Source organism: Nematolebias whitei, chromosome 6 (genome assembly GCF_014905685.2).
Source record: "Nematolebias whitei isolate Nwh7 chromosome 6, NemWhi1, whole genome shotgun sequence".
In the NCBI taxonomy this organism is placed as follows: Eukaryota; Metazoa; Chordata; class Actinopteri; order Cyprinodontiformes; family Rivulidae; genus Nematolebias; species Nematolebias whitei.
This window is the reverse complement of record NC_056503.1, coordinates 37,216,796-37,237,760: the sequence shown is the minus strand read 5'-3', so window position 1 is coordinate 37,237,760 and position 20,965 is coordinate 37,216,796. Positions and strand designations below refer to the sequence as shown.

Below are 20,965 nucleotides of genomic sequence, written 5' to 3'. Positions count from 1 at the left end.
AATGGAACGACAGGGCATTACAAGGTACTTTTTTAAATTCATTATCCGACCACATTAAAGACCAGATTGCAGCACGAGACGAGCCACCCAACTTTGACGCATTAATAAATCTTGCCATCGCTATTGATGAACGTTTCCGGGAGAGACACCGGGAGCGGGACTACAACTCCCAGAGGGGTTCCACTTCCGGGTTTCCTACGTCATCAGCAGGGGCTTACCACTCCAAAGCAAAATTTGAGAGACACAACCCTCGTAGTCCTCTAGTGCCATCTACTGGTTTCTCACTATCATTACCTGAATCTGAACCCATGCAGATTGGGACTACGCGTTTAACATTCACTGAGAGACAGAGACGCAAGGATCACAACCTTTGTTTTTACTGTGGGAAAGAGGGTCACTTTGTTGCCGCGTGTTCGTTTCAGGGAAACGAGAACAACCACCAGTAAAGAGGGAGTTACTGGTGGGCATATCATCTTTTTCTCCCCCCCGCAGGTTCACATTACCCACCATAATTCAACTAAACAGTAACCGGTTTCCTGTATCTGCACTAATTGACTCTGGTGCAGAACAAAACCTTATTAGCCAAGATTTAGTAAAGAATTTTTCTCTCCTCGTCATTGACATAGACACTATATCCATTGCTGGAGTTACCGGCGAGGCTCTAGCCCAAATTAAATTTAGGACCACCGAGTTACATTTAATTACTTCTGGAAATCATCATGAGGAGATTAGTTTTTTTGTATTTGATTCACCAAACACGCAATTAATTTTAGGATTCCCCTGGCTACGGGCTCACAATCCTCACTTTAATTGGGAACTTGGAAGGATTGAAAAATGGAGCGACAGGTGTCTAAAACACTGTCTCCGCTCGGGTATAACAAATCCTTCAATAAAGATAACTACTATTGAAGACGTTGACCTCTCCAACATTCCCGTCGAATATCACGACCTCTCTCCGGTATTTAACAAACATAAAGCCTTGTCTTTACCTCCTCATCGTCCATATGACTGCTCCATTGACCTTCTACCAGGAGCTACACTACCAACTAGCCGTCTTTTCCATCTGTCGGGCCCTGAACGTAGCACCATGCAAGCTTACATTGAGGAGTCCCTTGATTCCGGAATTATCCGTCCATCAACCTCTCCAGTAGGGGCAGGTTTCTTTTTTGTTTCCAAGAAGGACAAGACGTTACGTCCATGCATCGATTATCGAGGACTAAACCACATAACCATAAAGAACAAGTATCCGCTACCGTTAATAGACTCTATCCACGAACAGTTACTGACCGCTACCATCTTCACCAAACTGGACCTTCGCAACGCTTATCATCTCGTCCGGATCAAGGAGGGTGATGAATGGAAAACAGCTTTCAAGACACCTATGGGACACTTTGAATATCTTGTTATGCCATTTGGTCTCACCAATGCTCCCGCTGTTTTTCAGGCACTGATTAATGACGTATTAAGAGATTTTATTGGACACTTTGTATTTGTTTATTTAGATGATATTCTCATCTACTCGAGGAACAAGCAAGATCATGTCTCACAAGTCAGAATGGTACTTCAAAGGCTGTATGAGAACCAACTCTTTGTGAAAGGTGAAAAATGTGATTTCCACACCACCTCCGTCTCATTTTTGGGGTTTATCTTCGGGGAGGGGCACTACAGGACCGACCCAGAAAAGACTAAGGCGGTGGTGGAGTGGCCAGTACCGGACACCAGGAAGCAGTTGCAACGCTTCCTAGGTTTTGCCAACTTCTATAGGCGTTTCATCAAGGACTACAGCCGTATCGCAGCACCTCTCTCCCAGCTCACTTCCACCAACAGAACTTTTCAATGGACCCCGGAAGCCAACTCTGCATTTTGTAAGTTAAAACATCTTTTCTCTTCTGCTCCCATCCTCTGCCATCCAGACCCAGCTCGTCAGTTTATCCTGGAGGTGGATGCATCTGACACCGGAGTCGGCGCAATATTATCTCAGAGATCACCCAAGGACAATAAGGTACATCCTTGTGCTTTCTTTTCTCGTCGTTTGTCGCCGGCAGAGAAAAACTATGATGTGGGCAATAGGGAATTACTGGCTGTGAAATTGGCATTGGAGGAGTGGCGTCACTGGCTTGAGGGCACTGAGGTACCTTTTCTCATATGGACAGACCACAAAAATCTCACATATCTCAAAGACGCAAAACGATTGAACCCCAGGCAGGCACGTTGGTCACTTTTTTTCACCCGTTTCAATTATTTGCTGACATTCAGACCTGGATCCAAGAATGTCAAACCCGACGCTTTGTCTCGCCAGTTTTCTCCTCCAGAAGCCCCGGAGTCCGAGGAGAGCATCCTGCCTCCAGTTTGCATCATTGGAGCCCTCACCTGGCCCATTGCCAAGGAGGTTCAACGAGCTCATCAATTGGAACCAGATCCAGGCACAGGCCCTCCTGGCACACTTTTCGTCCCCTCGTCAATGAGGTCCAAGGTACTCGAGTGGGTGCACACTAATAAGCTCTCGTGTCACCCCGGTATCTCTCGCATGCTTTCCCTTACTAGGACCCATTTCTGGTGGCCTACTCTGCCACATGATGTGAAGGAGTTTGTGGCAGCCTGCCCCACCTGTGCCAGGAACAAGACTGGCACGCAACCTCCAGCAGGTCTTCTTCAGCCCTTGCCCACGCCCAGTCGCCCGTGGTCTCACATCGCCGTGGATTTCGTCACCGGTTTACCACCTTCAGACGGTAACACTACCATACTCACGGTCATTGACAGGTTTTCTAAGGCGGCTCACTTCATTCCACTCCCAAAGTTGCCCTCAGCTATGCAGACGGCCCAGGTATTGGTCCAACAAGTTTTTCGCATCCACGGTATCCCCTCTGACATAGTCTCCGACAGAGGCCCCCAATTCATCTCCCAGGTGTGGCACTGTTTTTGTACCTCCTTAGGGGCATCCACCAGTCTCACCTCGGGTTATCACCCACAGTCAAACGGCCAAGCGGAACGCTGTAACCAGGAGCTTGAGACCACCCTGAGGTGTCTCGTGGAGGGCAACCCGTCAGCATGGAGCCAACATCTGGTCTGGGTGGAATATGCCCACAATGCTCATACCTCCACAGCCACAGGTATGTCCCCTTTTGAGGCTTCTCTGGGTTACTTGCCTCCTTTGTTCCCCAGCCAGGAGACGGACATTTCGGTGCCTTCAGTTCAGCACCATTTTCGCCGCTGTCGACGCATCTGGCGCCAAGCAAGAGCAGCACTGTTACGCACGGCAGAGCAGAATAAAAGGTTTGCGGACCGGCACCGATCTGCCGCACCATCCTATCAGGTGGGACAGAGAGTTTGGCTTTCTACCAGAGACATCACCCTGAAGGACATTCCCAGGAAGTTGGCACCCAAGTTCATTGGTCCATTTCCTATAATCAAGATCGTCAACCCCTCTGCAGTACGTCTTCGACTTCCTGACTCTATGAGGATCCATCCAACCTTTCATGTTTCTCAGCTCAAGCCTGTCTCTGAGAGCCCTCTGTGCCCACCTGCCGACCTCCCTCCACCCGCCCGGCTTATCGACAATCACCCGGCATTCACCGTCCGTACCATCTTGGACGTTCGACGCCGGGGGAGAGGTTTCCAGTACCTTGTGGATTGGGAGGGGTACGGTCCTGAGGAGCGTTCGTGGATTCCCCGCTCCTTCATTTTGGACCCCAGCCTAATCACCGCATTCTTCAGGGCCCACCCTGAGAAGAGACTCAGATCGCCAGGAGGCGATTCGTGAGGGGGGGGTACTGTAAGAGTGAGACTCACTGCAGCTCCAAGATGGCCGCCAATCATCATCAGCTGACGGCCATCCACCTGATGAGCTACTACCATATTTAAGGCTGCAGTCAAGTCCTACTCTTCGCTGTAGCATTGTTCCCTTATTACGGTACTGATGCTTCCAGCCAGTCTTGTATTTATGCTAAGAAATACTTACCTTGTTTTTGTGTGCCTACAGCCATCTTGTTTCGACCTTCCACGTTTGGATTCGTGTTTTTGGTGCCTTGTTCTCCTGCCACGTGCCTGACCTGCCTCTCCTCTGTGATTCAGTTGGATTCCTTCAGGACACCTTCACATCCTCCATCTGTAAGACCAAACAAAGAAATTGAACATTACATACGACAACTCCTTGGCCTATCCCTTCCTGACGTTTACACTTCCTCCTTCAGGGATTCCAGAGGAACCATCTTGTAAATTTGTAAATATCACTGTAAATAATAAACATTGTCACTTTTCTACTTCGCCTTGTGTCGTTTCGGGTCTCGTTGCCAACTGGGTTGCCCTTAAACATAACACATCTTGCAAAAAGTCAGAATTCGATTTTCTTGAGGCTTTCTGATTGTAGCCAGTAGGTTTTATTTAGCTTATTTTAAGCAGAAATTCCCACCCGTTGGGCCGATGGCTGAATTTTATTCATGAATAATTTTGTAATACAAGACTCTTATGGACATGAGAGTAAGGTTATTTTTAGCAAAAGAAGACTCTACCTTTAACGCTGCTAGGAATGTATTTTTCCTCATGGCCGTGTGACCTTATGTCAAATATTGTAATTTATCTAATATATAAATAAAACTGTACTTTCTGTTACAATTTTTTGGGAAATTTTAAAACTACTTTCTAACCCAGATATTTCTGTATACTTAAATTTTATTGGCATGCCTAATATAGTGTTTGCTCCATGGAGTACTACATATAAAAAAATCAGCAGTACAAAATGCCAAAATATGGTCCTTTTGAGCCCTTTTGCCACAGGCTTCCGAGGGGACTTTTTAAATAATTTAATATGTTGAATCTATGTTGGGAGTGTGTCGTTCACTGCATCCTGCAGGCTTTTTAAAATTTTTTATAGTTTTGTGATTTTTTATTTATTTTTTAAACTGAACTCATCCTCTCCCTCTGAACTCAAAAAGCATAACTCACCTCATCACCTCTGTCCTTTTTTCTGGTCCTCTTTGTGCCATCTATTTCTTTCTCATCCTTTGAACTTCTCTTGAGTCTCACAATTCGTTTGAAATTGAGTACTGAAGAACAACACGAGTAAAATGTCATGCTGGCTTTCTACCAACAACAAAAAAAAAAGAACTCTGTTAATAGAAAAAGGAAACCTGTATGTGCTTTTGTCTGTTATTCGTCTTGATCTTCTGTTTTGTTTTGTGTTCTCTTACTCAGCAACTTGAGCTTCTGCTTCAGCCTCGTGGCTTTTTTAAACATTCAGTTAAGTAGAATATAAGGGATGAAAATGTGGTTAAATTAAGTAGCTTGTTTAAATGTAATGTGTGAGTTTATTTTTTATTTGATCAAAAAGCAATCGTTTTGATGACTGTCTTTAAAGAACTGAGTCAGGGTAAGGGTTTCAAGATGCTACCACAATCCTAAAATAACTTTTATTTTTTTTTTACGACATGTAAATTAATATAAGATACATTTAAGGATTTCAAAGTAGCTTTTAGAAATTATTTTTTTCTGTTTTTTGATCAGTTGTAATTTTTGCAGGTCATTTTAACTAAGAGCTTTGGATTTACTGAATTACCATATCTCTTTATGAGTCACAGTTTTTTGCGTAATTTGCATGCCCTGCGACTTATACGCCGATGCAACATATTTATGGATTTTTTTCATATTTATAAACTTTTTGGCTGAGATTTGATCGTTTTCATTCATTCTGACTGAAAAAAAATTGAACAGTACAATTTTCAGCTGCTAAATGGCACTCGAGTAGTAAAGCATGCCATTGACTCATGTAATGAATAAAAGTGGCTATTAATGACACAATCGGCTTGCCATAGCCTGCCACCGTCGTCTGTCTGGAGCAACCGTCAAATCAGCTTCACGCAGCGACTCGTCCCTCTGCGTGTGCTCACTTCTGCGAATTGGGTTTTTGAAATGCATCTGATTTGACCGTCAAAGTTTTCATTCAAACTTTATTTATACAAGTTAATCCCATTGAGCCTCGGGGACTCATTTACAAGAGAGACCTGAAAATTATCCCAAAAAATAAAAATTGCATTTATTAAGCAAAAGGTAAACCGAGACACACATTTACTATAATTTCAAGCAAACAAACAATTCTTTTTAAATGTTAATCTTGTTAAATTCTTGTTAAAGTCCTTCTATTCACGCTCCTGCGGCCGCCATTTGGAAGACAATTTATTTTTGGCACAATTCCGGGTTGTCAGCAGTGACACGTAAGAAACGTGATGCGTCAGTGGTGACGCATAATAGATGCAACATATACAGCGAAGCAACATATTTAAGGATTTTTCCACTTTATTAGACATAGTTGGACTGATGCGACTCATAGAGCGGTGCAACGTGTACGACGGAAAATACAGAATAACTTATTATTGCTTTCCTTTTTTTACTTTTTGCCTTTTGACAGCATGAATTAGTGAACCACAAGTACATACTAGTTCTGTTTTATGGTTTCTGTTTTCAAACAAATAATTCCCCTAATTTACATGTTAAACAGTCAGTTACCTGATGCTGGATGTTGATATTCTTCTCATCCCATCTACTCCGTTTGTAGTATTTTTTTCTGCACTCCCTCTGGCCTTAACCTCTCTTAGTAATCCCTTGGCTTTCTTCATGCAGTCTGCTGCTCACTGTTAAATTGTTTGTTCACCTTTGTCTTAGTTTACCTCTTGTTTTAGATTGTTAACATAATCCGCCATGTAGCCTTTTAATCTCCTCTGCAGGGATCTGTGCTACAAAAAATGTGCCAACAAAACTAAACTACCGGTAATGGGGACTGATATTTACTCCACGGACCAAAACATTTCTTCACTGCATATCAGGATAGATGTACAATATTGGTTTACATTAGGAAAAAGAAAGTAAGGTCCCTTGCCGGGATTCGATCTGGCAACCCTCTCACTGAGAGGTAACAGCTCTACCAACTGTGCCACCATGCCGCCTGCCAAGTGTTCACTGAATTAAGTAGAAAGACCATAAATGACCACCAAAAATATGAAATTATCTGAAAACAGCTGAAATTAGGAAAGAAAAACAAGCTCAATACAAGCTGAAAAGGCAGACAAATGCTTGAATTATAAGAAGAACGCAAAAAGAGTACGTTTCCTGAATTAGTCTGAAAGAAGCAAAAATAAAAAAAGGTGGAATAAGCTTGAAAAGCTAAAATCAGCAGGACAGTTCAAAAGTAGCTGGAAAGACAGGAAAAAGGCAAATATTAGCAGACATTAGCTGAAATAAGCATGAACATATGAAATTAGCAGAAAAACGTTAAAAGAATCGCAAGAAAGCTTCTATCAGAAAAAATCTGAAAGGTGCACAAAAATAGCTGAAAAAATTACTTAAAATTTACTAAAATTAGCTGAAGAAAGCTAAAATTAGCACTAAGCTGTAAATGGATTACATAATTTGAAGGATGTGTACAGTAGGGGTGAACGATTTTGGAAAATATTCTAATTGCGATTTTTTTTTTTCCTCAATATTGCGGTTGCGATTTAATTTGCAATTATTTTTCTATGTCTTCTTCGCATGTATTTTCCAACGAACACAAGCAATAAATCTGTTTCAGTTGCAAAAAAACTCTGCTGCAACTCTGTTTCTGCACTTTTTGTATAGCTCCAGCATAGCAACTTGGCTGAAACGTATGCGCGAGGGCATCCTGTAACGCTTATCCATTGTGTTTACCAAAGTCATAAACACAAGCTTGGTCACTATATTAATGGGCCTCATGTCTTTTGCTATGAACTCCGTTATTGCTCGAGCTATTTGTACGTGCTGTTTTGAATTATGTTCACACGAAGTAATACCTTCGAACAGTTCCGTCAGTGATCCCTGTTGGCTGGTACTTTGCTTACTTTAAGTTGAAGCACTGGTCGTTGGCATTCTAGCCATGCAACTATCATAAATAGCTTTGTGTTGATAAAGATTCATGGTCTTACCTCGAGAAGTAGCAACAGCAGCAAGGCAGGTTCTGCGCAATACATGTCGTTGCGCAGTGTTTTATTTTTTATAGCCAAAATAATTCCAAACAACGGACGTGCTGCCTCTCGTTGGTACCAAACTTTCAGATGCATCCACTTCTGTCGAGCCTGACGCCACTGTGTAACCGTTTAAAGTGCAGTGTTGACTTCTCCTACTCTGCTCTGCTTTGCTCCACGCCGCTTACTCGCAAGTCACGTAACCAGAACATGTGACCAATCAAATTTCAGTCTTTGCGATTAGAAAATCTCGTTTTGTCATATTGCAAATGCAATTAATTGTTCAGCCCTAGTGGAGAGCTCAATTCATTTTCTGTTAGGCCTGTAGCAGTAAACAATAAATCAATTAATCGCATGATAAATGAAAATTATCGACCTCATTTTCATTTATCGGCTTTATCGTTTCTTCGTGTCTCTCTTTCTACTAAAGACAGTGGATTACATTAGGTTCACTTCTGGTGCTCTTCACTGACCCCTCCCTTTCTCTTTTCTCTTTAAAATCCCTTTTAATCGTCCATAATTGCGTTTTTGGATCGTTAAAAGCAGCTAAGCTGAGAAGCTAAGTTATGAGCTAAGCTAACAAGCTGTCCTCGGGAAAAACATGTCCGTCTTGTCGAAGCTTCAAAATTCACGGTTGATGAAACCCTTGCCTTTGTGTAAAAAGTTGTTTTTCTCTGCAAAAAGAAGCTTAGAACTTGTTTACTGATTTTTTATTAAAAACTTTGTGTGAAAAATGCTATGCTAAAGATCTCAAACCACACCTAGCTTCCGCCATTTTGAGATTTAAAAAAAGGGAAAGAGAGACATCACATGTCATGTCTAGGGGCCTCCCTCCAATTTTTTTTAAAGAGACACGCTGCTCGCTCCCTCACTGTCCATCCTTCGGTTCAAACTGTCTTATACTGCCATCCGGTGGTCAAAAAAGGCACTGCACTCAAAACAAATTAACCAACATTTCTTCATAAATTTGACAATAATTACTAATTATTGAAAATAGTTACTAATTATTGTCTAATTTCAAACAATATTATCGTTTATCACAATAATTTCTGAGACAATTAATCGCCCAGCAAAATTTGTTATCGTGACAGGCCTATTTTCAATGAGATGAAAATGGTACAAAAAGCTAATATTACCAAAAAGCTAAAGTTGCACCAATACCAAAAGTCATACCATTAATGTCATTAATGGGCTGAATGTTTTGATCCATGAACTGTTGAATTAGCACAATAACTCATAAACACTCACAATAGAGAAATTGCATTTCATGTGAGCATGCGTTGCGAATGCCTATTGCTGAATGATTTTCACTGCAATGTGCTGAAGATTCTGAACCAAGCTGAAAAGGTTTTATCATTACTATGATAATGTGAGTTGAATTGTAACAACTGACATTTACTGAAACCAGGACAATAAAAGTGGAAAGCATTAGAAAAATGGCAGACATGTGTTGAAAAGGTTGTATAGAACAGAATATACTGAAATAGGCAGAGGCTGAATAGATTATTAAAAAATCTGAAATTAGCAAAAAGAACCTGAAATGAGCATAAAATCTGAAATTAATAGAAAGAGGCTGAATTGAGCATAAAAGTTAAAATATTTAAATTAATCAAAAAATGCAAACATTAGCATAAAAAGTTGCAAGAAAAGACTAAAATTAGCAGAAACATACTTTAAGCAAAAAAAGCAGAAAGAAGCTGAATTTAGCAGAACAATAAGTTGAGTTGAGCATTGCAGCTGAAATTAGCTGAAAGAACAAAACTGCTGAAATTAGCACAACAAAGATGAAATAACTAAACATAACTGAAAAAAAAGCTAAAATGAGCAGAAAGAAGCTAAACGGAGCTGAAGTAAGTTGAAATTAAAGCAAAGCTGAAGCAGAACAAAAGCTGCAATGAGCAGTAAAAGGTTGTTAGCAGGACAAAGGATTTGAAGGATGTGAAGAGAGCTCCATTTATTTTCAATGAGAAAAAGCTAAATATTTCAAAAAGTGAAAAATGCACCAGTACCAATAGTCATAGCAGGAATGTCCTGGATGAGCTAAACTTTTTGATAAATAGAATGGGAAAGTCACAAAAATGGCAGAATGATTTACATTCCCAAAAAAATGACAGAAGAAAAATGTATCTCAATAGTGTGAATGCTTGATTAGCATTCACAGTGTTAGAGTATGTCTCATGCAATTTATTGAGACTTGTTACTATGTCTTGCGGTATATGTTGAGTGTGATTTTCAGCTACTACCACATGAAATTTTAGCTTAATATTGGTAAACCTGACAGTTATAGACATACTTGTTTGCTAAGGTCACTTACTGTAGTTATAGTGGCCATCTTGAAATTGGATAGCTCCAAACAGTTAGCAGTTTTAGATGTACCTAAAGATTATTTTCTGAACATTTTCAATAAAATCCATCCAGTGGTTTAGGAGATAGTTGGTTAAAAGAATGAGTGTTGACTCAACAGTTACTTCCAAAGTTTAAACAAACACATTGTGCACTGTCTATGACTTAATATGTGTTGTGAATGACTCTCAACTACTACCACACCAAATTTAACCTCAGTTTATATTAAATTGACTGTGTTATCTCCACTTTTGTGTCTGGTAATGTTGATTAGCTGCAACAGCTATTTTGAATTGGGGTGACTGTAAAAGTTAACCATTTGTAGATTTACATCCAATTACTTTCTAAAAGTTTCATTAAAATCTGTCCACTCGTTCATTAGAGATGCACTGATCCGATACTAATATCGGTATCGGCCCCGATATAAAAAAAAAAAACCCTTCTGGATCGGGTATCGGTGATAATGTGACCGATCCATGACTGGGCAGGTCTATTCACTCTAAGTCTATGCTTTGTGCTCTGAGTGACATCACGCGCTAGCGAACTCACCGCACAGATTGTTTTCAAAATGGAGCGAGCGAAAGGATCAGCCATCTGGGACTATTTCACTCTACATCAGCCAACACATTCGACAGCTACGTGCAATACGTGCACAGCGGCGATTCCAGGGGGTGTCACAAAAACTTCCAGTTATAACGCTACCAACTTAATCAAGCATCTCCAGAGATTTCATCCTAAAGAGCACGCTGAGTTTGGTAACGGAATTCAGCACTGTTTTTCTGTATCAGATCAGTATCGACCGATAGTAAACTTCAGATATCAGTATTGGAAGTGGAAAAAGTGGATCGGTGCATCCATATCATTCATGTTATTTTTTGCTAACTGGCAAAGTTGGCTCTAATTAGAAGTAATTAGCTTTAGCTACTAACCCACTAAACTTTGCTCAATATCAGTAAAACTGACTGAGTTATAACACTTCTTCTGTTTGACATTGTTGCTTAGGGCAGCCGGCTTGGGACCCGAAAGTCCCAGGTTTGATCCCCAGTCACTGCATATCACGTGGTGTCTCTGGGCAGCACACCTCATCCCCAAAATGCCCCCCGGGCGCTTTTAATAGCTGCCCACTGCACCACCTGGTGGTGGATGGGTTAAATGCAGAGACTAATTTCGCCATTGTATGGAAACATACAGTGCTGACATTGTGATGACATTATTATTATTATTATTACCTGTGGCAGAATTGGACTGGTTTTAAAAAGTAGCCAATAATGTAGATCACGTGATTAATTTCTAAATGTTTTTGTAAAAAGTCTGTTCTGTTGTTCATGAGATACAATAACCACAGACAAAGGCAAAAACATCATCATCCTTTATCTTTCGGAGACAGCTGAGAAATACATCTGGTATGCCACAGCATTAGGGTTGCTCTGGTTTGGCAGGAATGTATATCCAAAAACAACTTGCTCACAGACTCAAACATTCACTCGCAACCAGACCCATCTCTAATGTCTGACTCACCTTTTACTCAGACAGCAGAATGAGAAAGCTCTTTGCTTCTGTCAGGTATGGCAGAGGTGTGTTCTGAAATCTTTCTCTGTTAATAAACTTGCCCTTTTTCCAGTTAATGACCTGTCTTTCTACCTCCATGAGCTCTGACTGATCCCTGTGAACCTTTCATCAGTTAGAAGTTCTCTCGCTCCTCCTCCTCATGTCACATCTATCACTCAATCTCATGGCCATCTTTTCCCAACCTCTATGCTTTTCTGTCAGTCCCAGCTTTTTAATAGTTTCTAGACAAGTCATGTGAAAATGTTTGTGCACTAAATTCAGTAGTTTCGAACGATGGGTGTCCACTGGGATATTGATGGATTTATTGAAGAAAGGTGTGACGGAGATCGTCTGGAAGAAAATGTCATGGATGATTGAAATCAAACCTTTCTCCTTGTGGGCTCACTGTGTGTGTCAGGTGGCAGATGTCTCCCACTAAACTGAAGAATGCCTCTGCATACTGTGCATCTTTAAATAATTCAAGTCCTTAAATGACTAAAATAAATGAGAAAAGTTACAAATGGGATGTTTTGCTAAGACTCAAATGTGTAGTGATAAAATTAGCATCAATAAATACATTGAGTCACTTATAAACTGCTATTAACACAACAAAGTTAAGTTAGGTCATCTGGATGGTTTCTTTTTTTGTTGAGAAGTTTTGTCCTACATCCAAAGGACTTCATCTGACACTAAATTATCACCAGCAAACTGGTTGGCCCACAATGTAAGTGTGCTGCTTGTGAGACTCAGTTTTTTGTGGCTCCTCAGAATGATGAAGTCCTTTGGATGAAGGACGAAACATCTCAACAACAAAAAAAAAGAAACCATCCAGATGACCTGATTGAACTTTGTTGGATTTTTTTTTAACCTGGATTATTGAGCATGAACTTTGATGCTACTACCAAACTTTGCTAAACCTAACGTCTTTTTATCCATTCATACCATTAACAAATTTGCCTTAAAGTGCCTGTGGCATCAATTTTTTGTAATAAATATAAATGCATTTATGGACAAACAACATTTACAATGTATTCCAAAAAAAAATCATGCTGCTGAGATAAACGTTTTTTTTAGATATTCGCACGTGTAGTTACAGGAAGTGACAACAAAGGGGAACATGTAAATGTGAACAGAGCATTGCTAGAATTGGCTGACAACACAGACAGTGAAGAATCTGATGTTTCATTAGTTCATTCTACGGTATACCCCACCAGACAGGCTTTTAGTATCTGACTTTATTCTGTTTGCATAAATAGAGGTAGGTTCTGCCAGAAAGGTCAGAATAAAACTGCTCTGAGAGCCAGACCATAAATACTAACCACATCATGGAGCCTGTTAGTTCAAACACTATGATCAGCAGTGTTAAAAGCAGATGTTAATTTCATCTAAATCATAGCCGTGAAAGCCGCAGAGCCCACTGACATCATTTCACCAGAAGTTTCAGTAGAATGCTGCTTACAGGCATATACCGTACTTGCCGCCGTACACGTCGCACCGCTGTATAAGTCGCATCAGTCCAATATGTCTAATAAAGTGGGGAAAAAAACATGAACATGTTGCTTCGCCATACAATTTGCATCTATTATGCGTCATCGCTGTCGCGTATGTTATGCGTTACTGCTGACCACCTAGAAGCGTGGGCCAATGTTGTGCCAAAAATTGATTGGCTGCCAAATGGCAGTCGTGGGAGCGTACACGGGAGGACTTTAACAAGAATTTAACAACATCAGCACTTAAAAACAATTATTTGTTTGCTCGCCGTTATAGCAAAGGTGTGTTTCAGTTGAACTTTTCCTTAATAAATGCACATTAATGGTCAAATGAGCTGCATTTCAAAAATGGATTTGCGGGAGTGCGCAGAGGGAGGACTCAATGTGCATTTTGTCAAAATTTAACAAGATTAACACCTAAAAAACAATTATTTGTTTGCTCAAAATTATAGCAAAGGTGTGTCTCACTTGAAATTTTCATTAATAAATGCACATTAATGGTCAAATCAGTTGCATTTCGCCTGTGCGGTGCGGTGAAATGCAGCTGATTTGACCTTTGCTCCAGGAGTTCTGGAGCAAGAAGAAGATGGCTTTGTATGGCAATCCAAGTGACTCATTAATGTCCACTTTTACTTATTAATGAGACACTTGGCTTGTCATATTGGCCGAGGACCCTCTAGCGACTGAAAATGGTAGTGTTCAATATTTTCCATGTCAGAATGAATGGAATCATCAGATCGAAGCCAAAAACTGTGTTTTATATATGGGTAAAAAACATATATTAGTCTCTTCGGTGTATAAGTCGCAGCACTTGCAAATTATGCAAAAAGGGGCAACTTATACAGCAAAAAATACGGTAAATAAAACTTGTCCCAAAAAAATCTTAGCTTTTTCCAAGTAGCTTGATGTTTCAATTACTTTTAAGCCTTTTATAAATGTATATCTATACTCTTGTGATGTTAAGATTTAAACATTTTGTAAATGCTTTATAGCCTCTTTGCTAATTCATAGTTCCTTAATTGGAAAATAGTTTCATGTTGTAATTGTTAACTATTGACTCATAATAAATATTTCTAAGCAGAATAAAGAATGAACAGGAAGCATATAACGTGATTTTGAATCACCTGGGTGTGTTGTTGGTGCTGTTGTGTGAAATGATCAGCTGCCTCTCAGCTTGTGTGTGGAGTGTGCGAATGATGTTATCAGAACATAGCGCTTGCAGACGGAGGTGATTGGATTACTTGTGATCAGACGTACTGTGTTCAGTTGGGTTCAGGTTTCAGAGCAACAGTGAACTTACACTGTTTACAGCTTCAGAGATGGAAAGGAAGGCTGGTGTTAAATTACGTCTGTTTCCTCATTACAGAAGAGTTGATCAGAGCTATAAAGGGAAAGTTAACAACTTTCAGTGGAGCTGTTAGGTCAAAACCTGGAAGTGGTTACAGATTTGAACAAGTTCAGATTACCAGAACACTACTGTTCATTAACTGGAAATTGATCTGCCAATTGTTTTCCACTGAGCAAAGTCTGTCTCGTATTACCAGCACTAACACAGTTGGTGTTAGATCCTTGGCTCACATAGAAAGGTTATAGTAAGCTGGGTATTTTCTGGTGAAAAGGCAAAGGCTTGGCTTCACATTACTGCACTTCTTATTTCTGAGGACTTTTCCGTTACTGAAGCTCACACATCCTTTTGAGCAAATGTAGTTCAGATCCCCTGTGTGCACTGGGCTGACTCAATCTTTGTTAAGAGTTTGACAGAAAACATGTGAAATTGATTTAACCACTGCAACTTTTCTTTAATATGCTCTCATTTGAGCTTGAGATTTTTTTTATGCATCACTGATTAGTGTGTTTACATTAGCAGGAGTCATTTATCTTTAAAGGCATATGCATAAAGGAACGAGTCCCTGATTGCAGGCAGGGTGCAGATGAGATGTTTGTGTGCTTCTGGGCCCTTCCTTATGGGTTATAAAACTATAAAATAACATAAAATTTGCCCATTTCTTAATGCAGATCGTGTATGAATATATTTAATAATCTACTGTAGGTCCAGAACACTGTTTCTCAAATTATACAGTATGTCCGTAAACTGGTTGACCTCTCTTCAAAATTAGCTGGATCAGAAAAGTTTGGTGGTTTTACTTTGGGGCAGAATGAATCAAAGAGCGATGTAGGCTGTAAGTGGCAGGTTGTGGGCTACAGAGACAGAGCTGTGGTAATTGTTTTGGACTTTCCAACATCATGTCACCCGTTAAAATAAACCAACGGCAGCACGGTGGCAGAATTAATTTTGCTCTGAAATGTCACACTTGGCTATCAGCGCTCTGAACAAACAGCAGCTATGTATAGCTGGGCTGCTGAGGATGTATTAAATAACGTGTCACCATTGCTCTAACAGAAATCTGTAACTTCTCTTTCCTCTCTCTCCCCAGTCGCTCTGCAGCTTCCAGAGGGCCTGCAGATGTTTGCCTGCACCATTGCTGACATAATCGAAAGGTAAGGCAGTGGAACAAAAAGCTGTTGCGCTTGTAGATTTATAATATTTCAATTGAGAGCCTTGAATGAGCTGCAGGTGTGTAGATCAAGTCAGCAGCATGTGAACTTAAACTGCTGTGGTCACTTGGCACTCATTAGGGCACTGTGAGCTTTACTCTAATTCCCTGCCTTTGACTCAGTCAGGGCTTCAGCAGAAAATGAGACACGATTATGCTGTATTTTTTTTTTGGGACAGATCCGATATCATGGCTCCCATTGCTCACAGCTAGAAAAGGGAAGAGTTATCACTCTTGTTAATTACATCCTGTTTCAGTCTGCACATGCCCTAATGCCTCACACAGACTTCATTTTTAGTTTCATACTGCAGCGAGAAGTCTTTGCGCTTTGGGTCACACCAGAGAAAACAGGTTGTCTTTTTAAGGCTGTAATTTGAGGTAAATTACATTTGTTATTTAATGTTTGGCAGAGAAAAATAAAGACGCATTCCAGAGCAACTTGTGCAACTGTGGCTAAAAGCACCAAACAAAATCATTTCCCTCTATTTTTTTTTTCTTCCCTGCTGTTTTTTCTGTTGTCTCATTTCACCTTCAGTATGCTCGTGTTTGTCAGGAGCGCCGCCCTCCATGTGTTTTCTTAAAGAAAATAGCTGCTATCATTAAACACCCAGAGTGAATTCCTCTCTGTGTTCAGTCAATAGAAACCTGATTATGAGATGGACGAGATGAAGAATAGAGTGCTTGGAGCGGCCATAACTTTTTCAGGCTGAGTGGATATTTGATTTTGCGCAGGAAGCGTAGATCACATCAGTTTTAGTGTATTATTTAGATTCTTTTTACATGTTGATTAGGTTTGAGGTTCTTTATTGCCATTCGCATCACACGTGGTACATGAGGTGGAAAGAAATTGTGTACTCAAGGTCCTAGTTACACCCAAAAATATCAAAAATAAAAAGTATAAAATAAAACAGTATATAAGAATCATCTAACTTAGGCTAAACAATCATAATATAATATAATATAATACAATGTATTAAGCAGCAGCCTGAACATTCATTCAACCTTTATTTATGCAGGTTAATCCCATTGAGCCTCAGGGACTCGTTTACAAGAGAGACCGGAATTTAACAGAGTGACGACAACAATGAACAATCATAAAGGAAGCATACAAATCGAGAAGAACAAGTGAAAGAAAATGGTATTAAAAAATGAAACAAAAAACAGCTAGGTTGTAAGGCACTGTAGGATATTGAAAGCAGGACCATGTCTGCATTGGTTTTTGCCAGGAACTTAGCAGATGTTTCAAACCAATTAGAGAGGTCAAGGTTGAGAGCTTCAGACCTTTTTGCAAGATTTTCCAGGAAACAGGAGCGGAGTTGTGTGAAATGGGAACATGAGTCTGACATGGGTCTGTTGTGAGCAGATGGGTATGAATTTAGCGGCTTAAAGGCAATAAATCAGCAGTATTGGTAATCAGCAGCACAAAGTGACATCACCAATTAAAGTAACATTACGTTGATTTTTCTGGTTAGAAATTTAGGAGTCTTAACATTTGGGGAGTGGTGGCGCAGAGGTTAGAGAAGTTGGGCCTGTGATCGGAAGATCGCTGGTTCAAGCCCCGGTACTGACAACATCAAAAAAGTGGGTGGGGTAGATGAAGCACCCACACCTGCCCCCACCCTCATTCGTCCCACTCTGGGCCCTTGAACAAGGCCCTTAACCCCCACCATCTGCTCCTTCGGGTGTCCTAGATAGCAGCTCTCTGCTCCACACAGAGGGCTGTGGTAGCTCGGTGGTCTGTGGTTGCATCAGGAAGGACATCCAGAGTAAAAATAATTGCAAAGTCTTCGTGCGACTTAGTTCGCTGTGACGACCCCTAATGCAGGGAGCAGCCAAAAGAAGAAGAAGGAAAAAAAAAAACCAGCTTCAGGTAGAAGCTGTTCCTCAGACTAGTGGTTCTACACTTAATGCTCCTCAACCTTCTGCTTGAGGGGAGCGGGGCAAAAAGTGTGTGCTGGGTGAGTGGGGTCCTTCATGATGCAGGTGGCCCTCTTCCTGCATCTAGAGGTGTAAATGTCTGTGATGGTGGGGAGACTGACTCCAACGGTCTTCTGTGCAGCCTTCACCACTCTCTGCAAAGCTTTTCTTTCTGCAGCTGTGCAGCCTCCATGCCTCACGTTGATGCTGGAGCACAGGATGCTCTCCACTGCACACCTGTAGAAGGACTTGAGGACTGAGCTTCTCAGACCAGCTCGCCTCAGCTGCCTGAGGAAATAGAGTCTCTCATGAGCTTTCTTGATCAGGCTGGTGGTGTTGTTGCTCCATCTGAGGTTGTCATTCATGTACACACCCAAGTAAGTACTTGTAGCTGGAGACCACTTCCACCGCAGATCCTCTTATGTTTAGGGGGGTGTAGGTGTGTTTGTTCCTTCTGAAGTTCACAATCATCTCCTTTGTTTTCTTCACATTGATGTGAAGGTTATTCTCTTTGCACCAAACCCCCAGGTGTTCCACGTCCTACCTGTAACAGGACTCATCATTGTTTGTGATGCATCCCACCACCGCTGTATCATCTGCAAACTTTACAATACGACAACCTGGATGGGTATGAGCAGTCATATGTGAGCACAGTGAACAGGAGGGGTCTCAACACACAGCCCTGACGATTACATGTGCTGTTAGACTTTCTCTTTTTACCTTTACCTCAGTATAGCTCGTTGTCCTTACAACACTATTTAGTTATTATTTTCCTAATATACTTTGTTGTGTTATAAAGACAACTTGGTAAGTTTTGCCTTTTTATCACATGAAAGATAAAGTTTTGGGTTTATAACTCCTGCTGCTGTTAGACTGAAAGCTGCCACTGTGCTCTGCAAAGCTTTCAAATACACAACTTTGCAGCTCACATTCATGATATGATGTATGTTTGAACAGTTCATCATAAATTCTACTAAATCAGGACCATCTATTGTAATGAGAGTAATTATTGGACACTAATTGCTTTTCTAACTGTCTTCATAGCTCATCTTTGTATCAGTCATTTCATCCTCTAATCAATCTGCAGCAAAAGATATGTTTCTCACAGCTTGTCTTCAATATTCCCTATTCTCTAGTTCTCGCACTCTTTTTTCCTCGGTTTTACCCTAAATTTAATTGACTCATTTTATATATTATTCTGATGGAAGATTTGATTCTTCATGCATATTAAAACCCTCACAAGATCCTCCATCATCTGCAAAGACTGACAGTTTGATGTTATCACTTGATTAAGACCAGCTGAGTTGAGTGAGTGTGTCTCCCTCTAAAATAGAAAAATCTTTGAACACGAACAACCAAAATGGTCATTAAGAACTACACAACAGTTTTCCACCAAAAATAGATTTTTCAATTACCAATTTTTAATTATGTACCAAGCTGAACTCTGGGGAAATATTCTCACAGCCAAGAACATTGGTAAAGCAACGAGATGTGCTTAGATTTTAACAAGTTAGCCACTATATATCCCTTAAAACAATAGAATATCCAGTTACACGTCTTAGGCAGAGTTAGTCAAAGAAATGTGTGACACAGTGAGTCATATTTTCAGGTGTTGTCCCCCCCCCCACACACACACAGAAATATACTTTTTAAATAATATACTTATGGATACTGTATTTTCCGGATTATACGTAGCTCTGGCGTATAGGTCGCATCAGTCAAAAAAATGCCCCATGAAGAGGAAACAAAACACATATAAGTCGCTTCAGAGTACAAGTCGCGTTTATTTAGAAGTGTATTTCACAAAGGGCAAGAACAGACATTTAATCTGAAATAACACACAGAGCATACCTGCGATCCTGAACAAGCTTAATTAACATAATAAGCCAACGAGTCCAACAAGCAAGTTTTCATCCTTGGTGTCACTTCTGAACAACTCCGCCAACTTCGGAGGAAGATGGTGTGCGGGGGTGGGGGGATGGGCGTGTTTAGCAGAATAGGAACAACATATAGTTGTCAAGGACAGGTTTGGGACAGGTCCAGAATGTATGCAGGAGTGTAGCTAGAGTTTGTTTACAACGATTACATACAGGGTCCAGGTTGGCTTTGATCTTGGACAGCTTGTCTTTGGACCAGTGCAGCTGGTGCACCACCTTGAACTGAATTACAGCGTGTCTCAGACAGATTGAAGATGAGTAAATGTTCTTAATGATCTTTTTGCCCGATTGAGTCTGATATGAATTCCTCCAAGTCCGTTTCCCATTTCAGTTTATTGGAGTCCAAACTGGTACTAGGGTTAATTAAAACCAGCGTTGTTATTTCAGAAACTGAACACGTAGCTGACAGCCACATATCTGCTCTTTCACAGATTTATGGAAACAAATGGTGACTCTGTTCTCAACGTCACTGAGTTCCTTCCTTTGATCCCAATTTAGAGACAAAATTGCAACTTTTATAAAAAGGAAGGTAAAAGCATACACAATCTTGTTTCTTGTATTCTTTCTCTCCATAGTGTAATCTTATAGGTTGTGCCCCTTGAGTCAGGATAGTCTTGATAAGAATCTCAGCATGTCACACAAAATATGGCTGATCCTTTAAAAGGATTAACCCACAGGTGAAGGCTTTCCACTTCTAGATATTTAATTTGACATACAGCCCCATGCCTCATACATCCCCCCACACACACACTTCTCAAAAAATAGATTGCTTGCTTTTTTTTTTTTTTTTTTTGCTGAGAAGCCTGGGAGCAGTTTGAGCTGTAGGAAGGAAAATTAAACTAACTCACAGCTTGTATGTGACATGTAAGAAATAACAGGATCATGTTATGGAGAAATAGAAATATTTGCACTGAATGAAATACACATTTTTATTAACTGCTTTCTGACTACTTAAACACATGCTGCTACATTGTTTATAATACAATAAACCCATTATTTTATATGCGTTAAATATCTTAATGGAAAGCCTGAAAGTTATTAACCTTTAGGATGCTTCTACACCCTTCAGCAGATCTTGTGTTTATTGTAACTAGAAGTAATCTAAGAGGTGAGTGGATGTGTCATCATCATTACTACCACCAATATCGTGTACATATGGGAGATGGCTGAGATCAATTTTAAGATGTCCTCAGTAGAGCTGGACTTTA

At 40.4% G+C, this 20,965-nt stretch overlaps 1 protein-coding gene across 1 annotated transcript in view; it reads left to right on the top strand.

Moving 5' to 3' along the window:
- Positions 1-20,965, top strand: part of dph1 (diphthamide biosynthesis 1) — an 84,040-nt gene that overhangs the window by 7,159 nt on the left and 55,916 nt on the right. Inside the window, exon 3 of the mRNA XM_037678247.1 lies at positions 15,784-15,847. Within this exon, the coding sequence (XP_037534175.1) occupies positions 15,784-15,847 (64 nt within the window). The remainder of the gene's footprint in view (positions 1-15,783; positions 15,848-20,965) is intronic.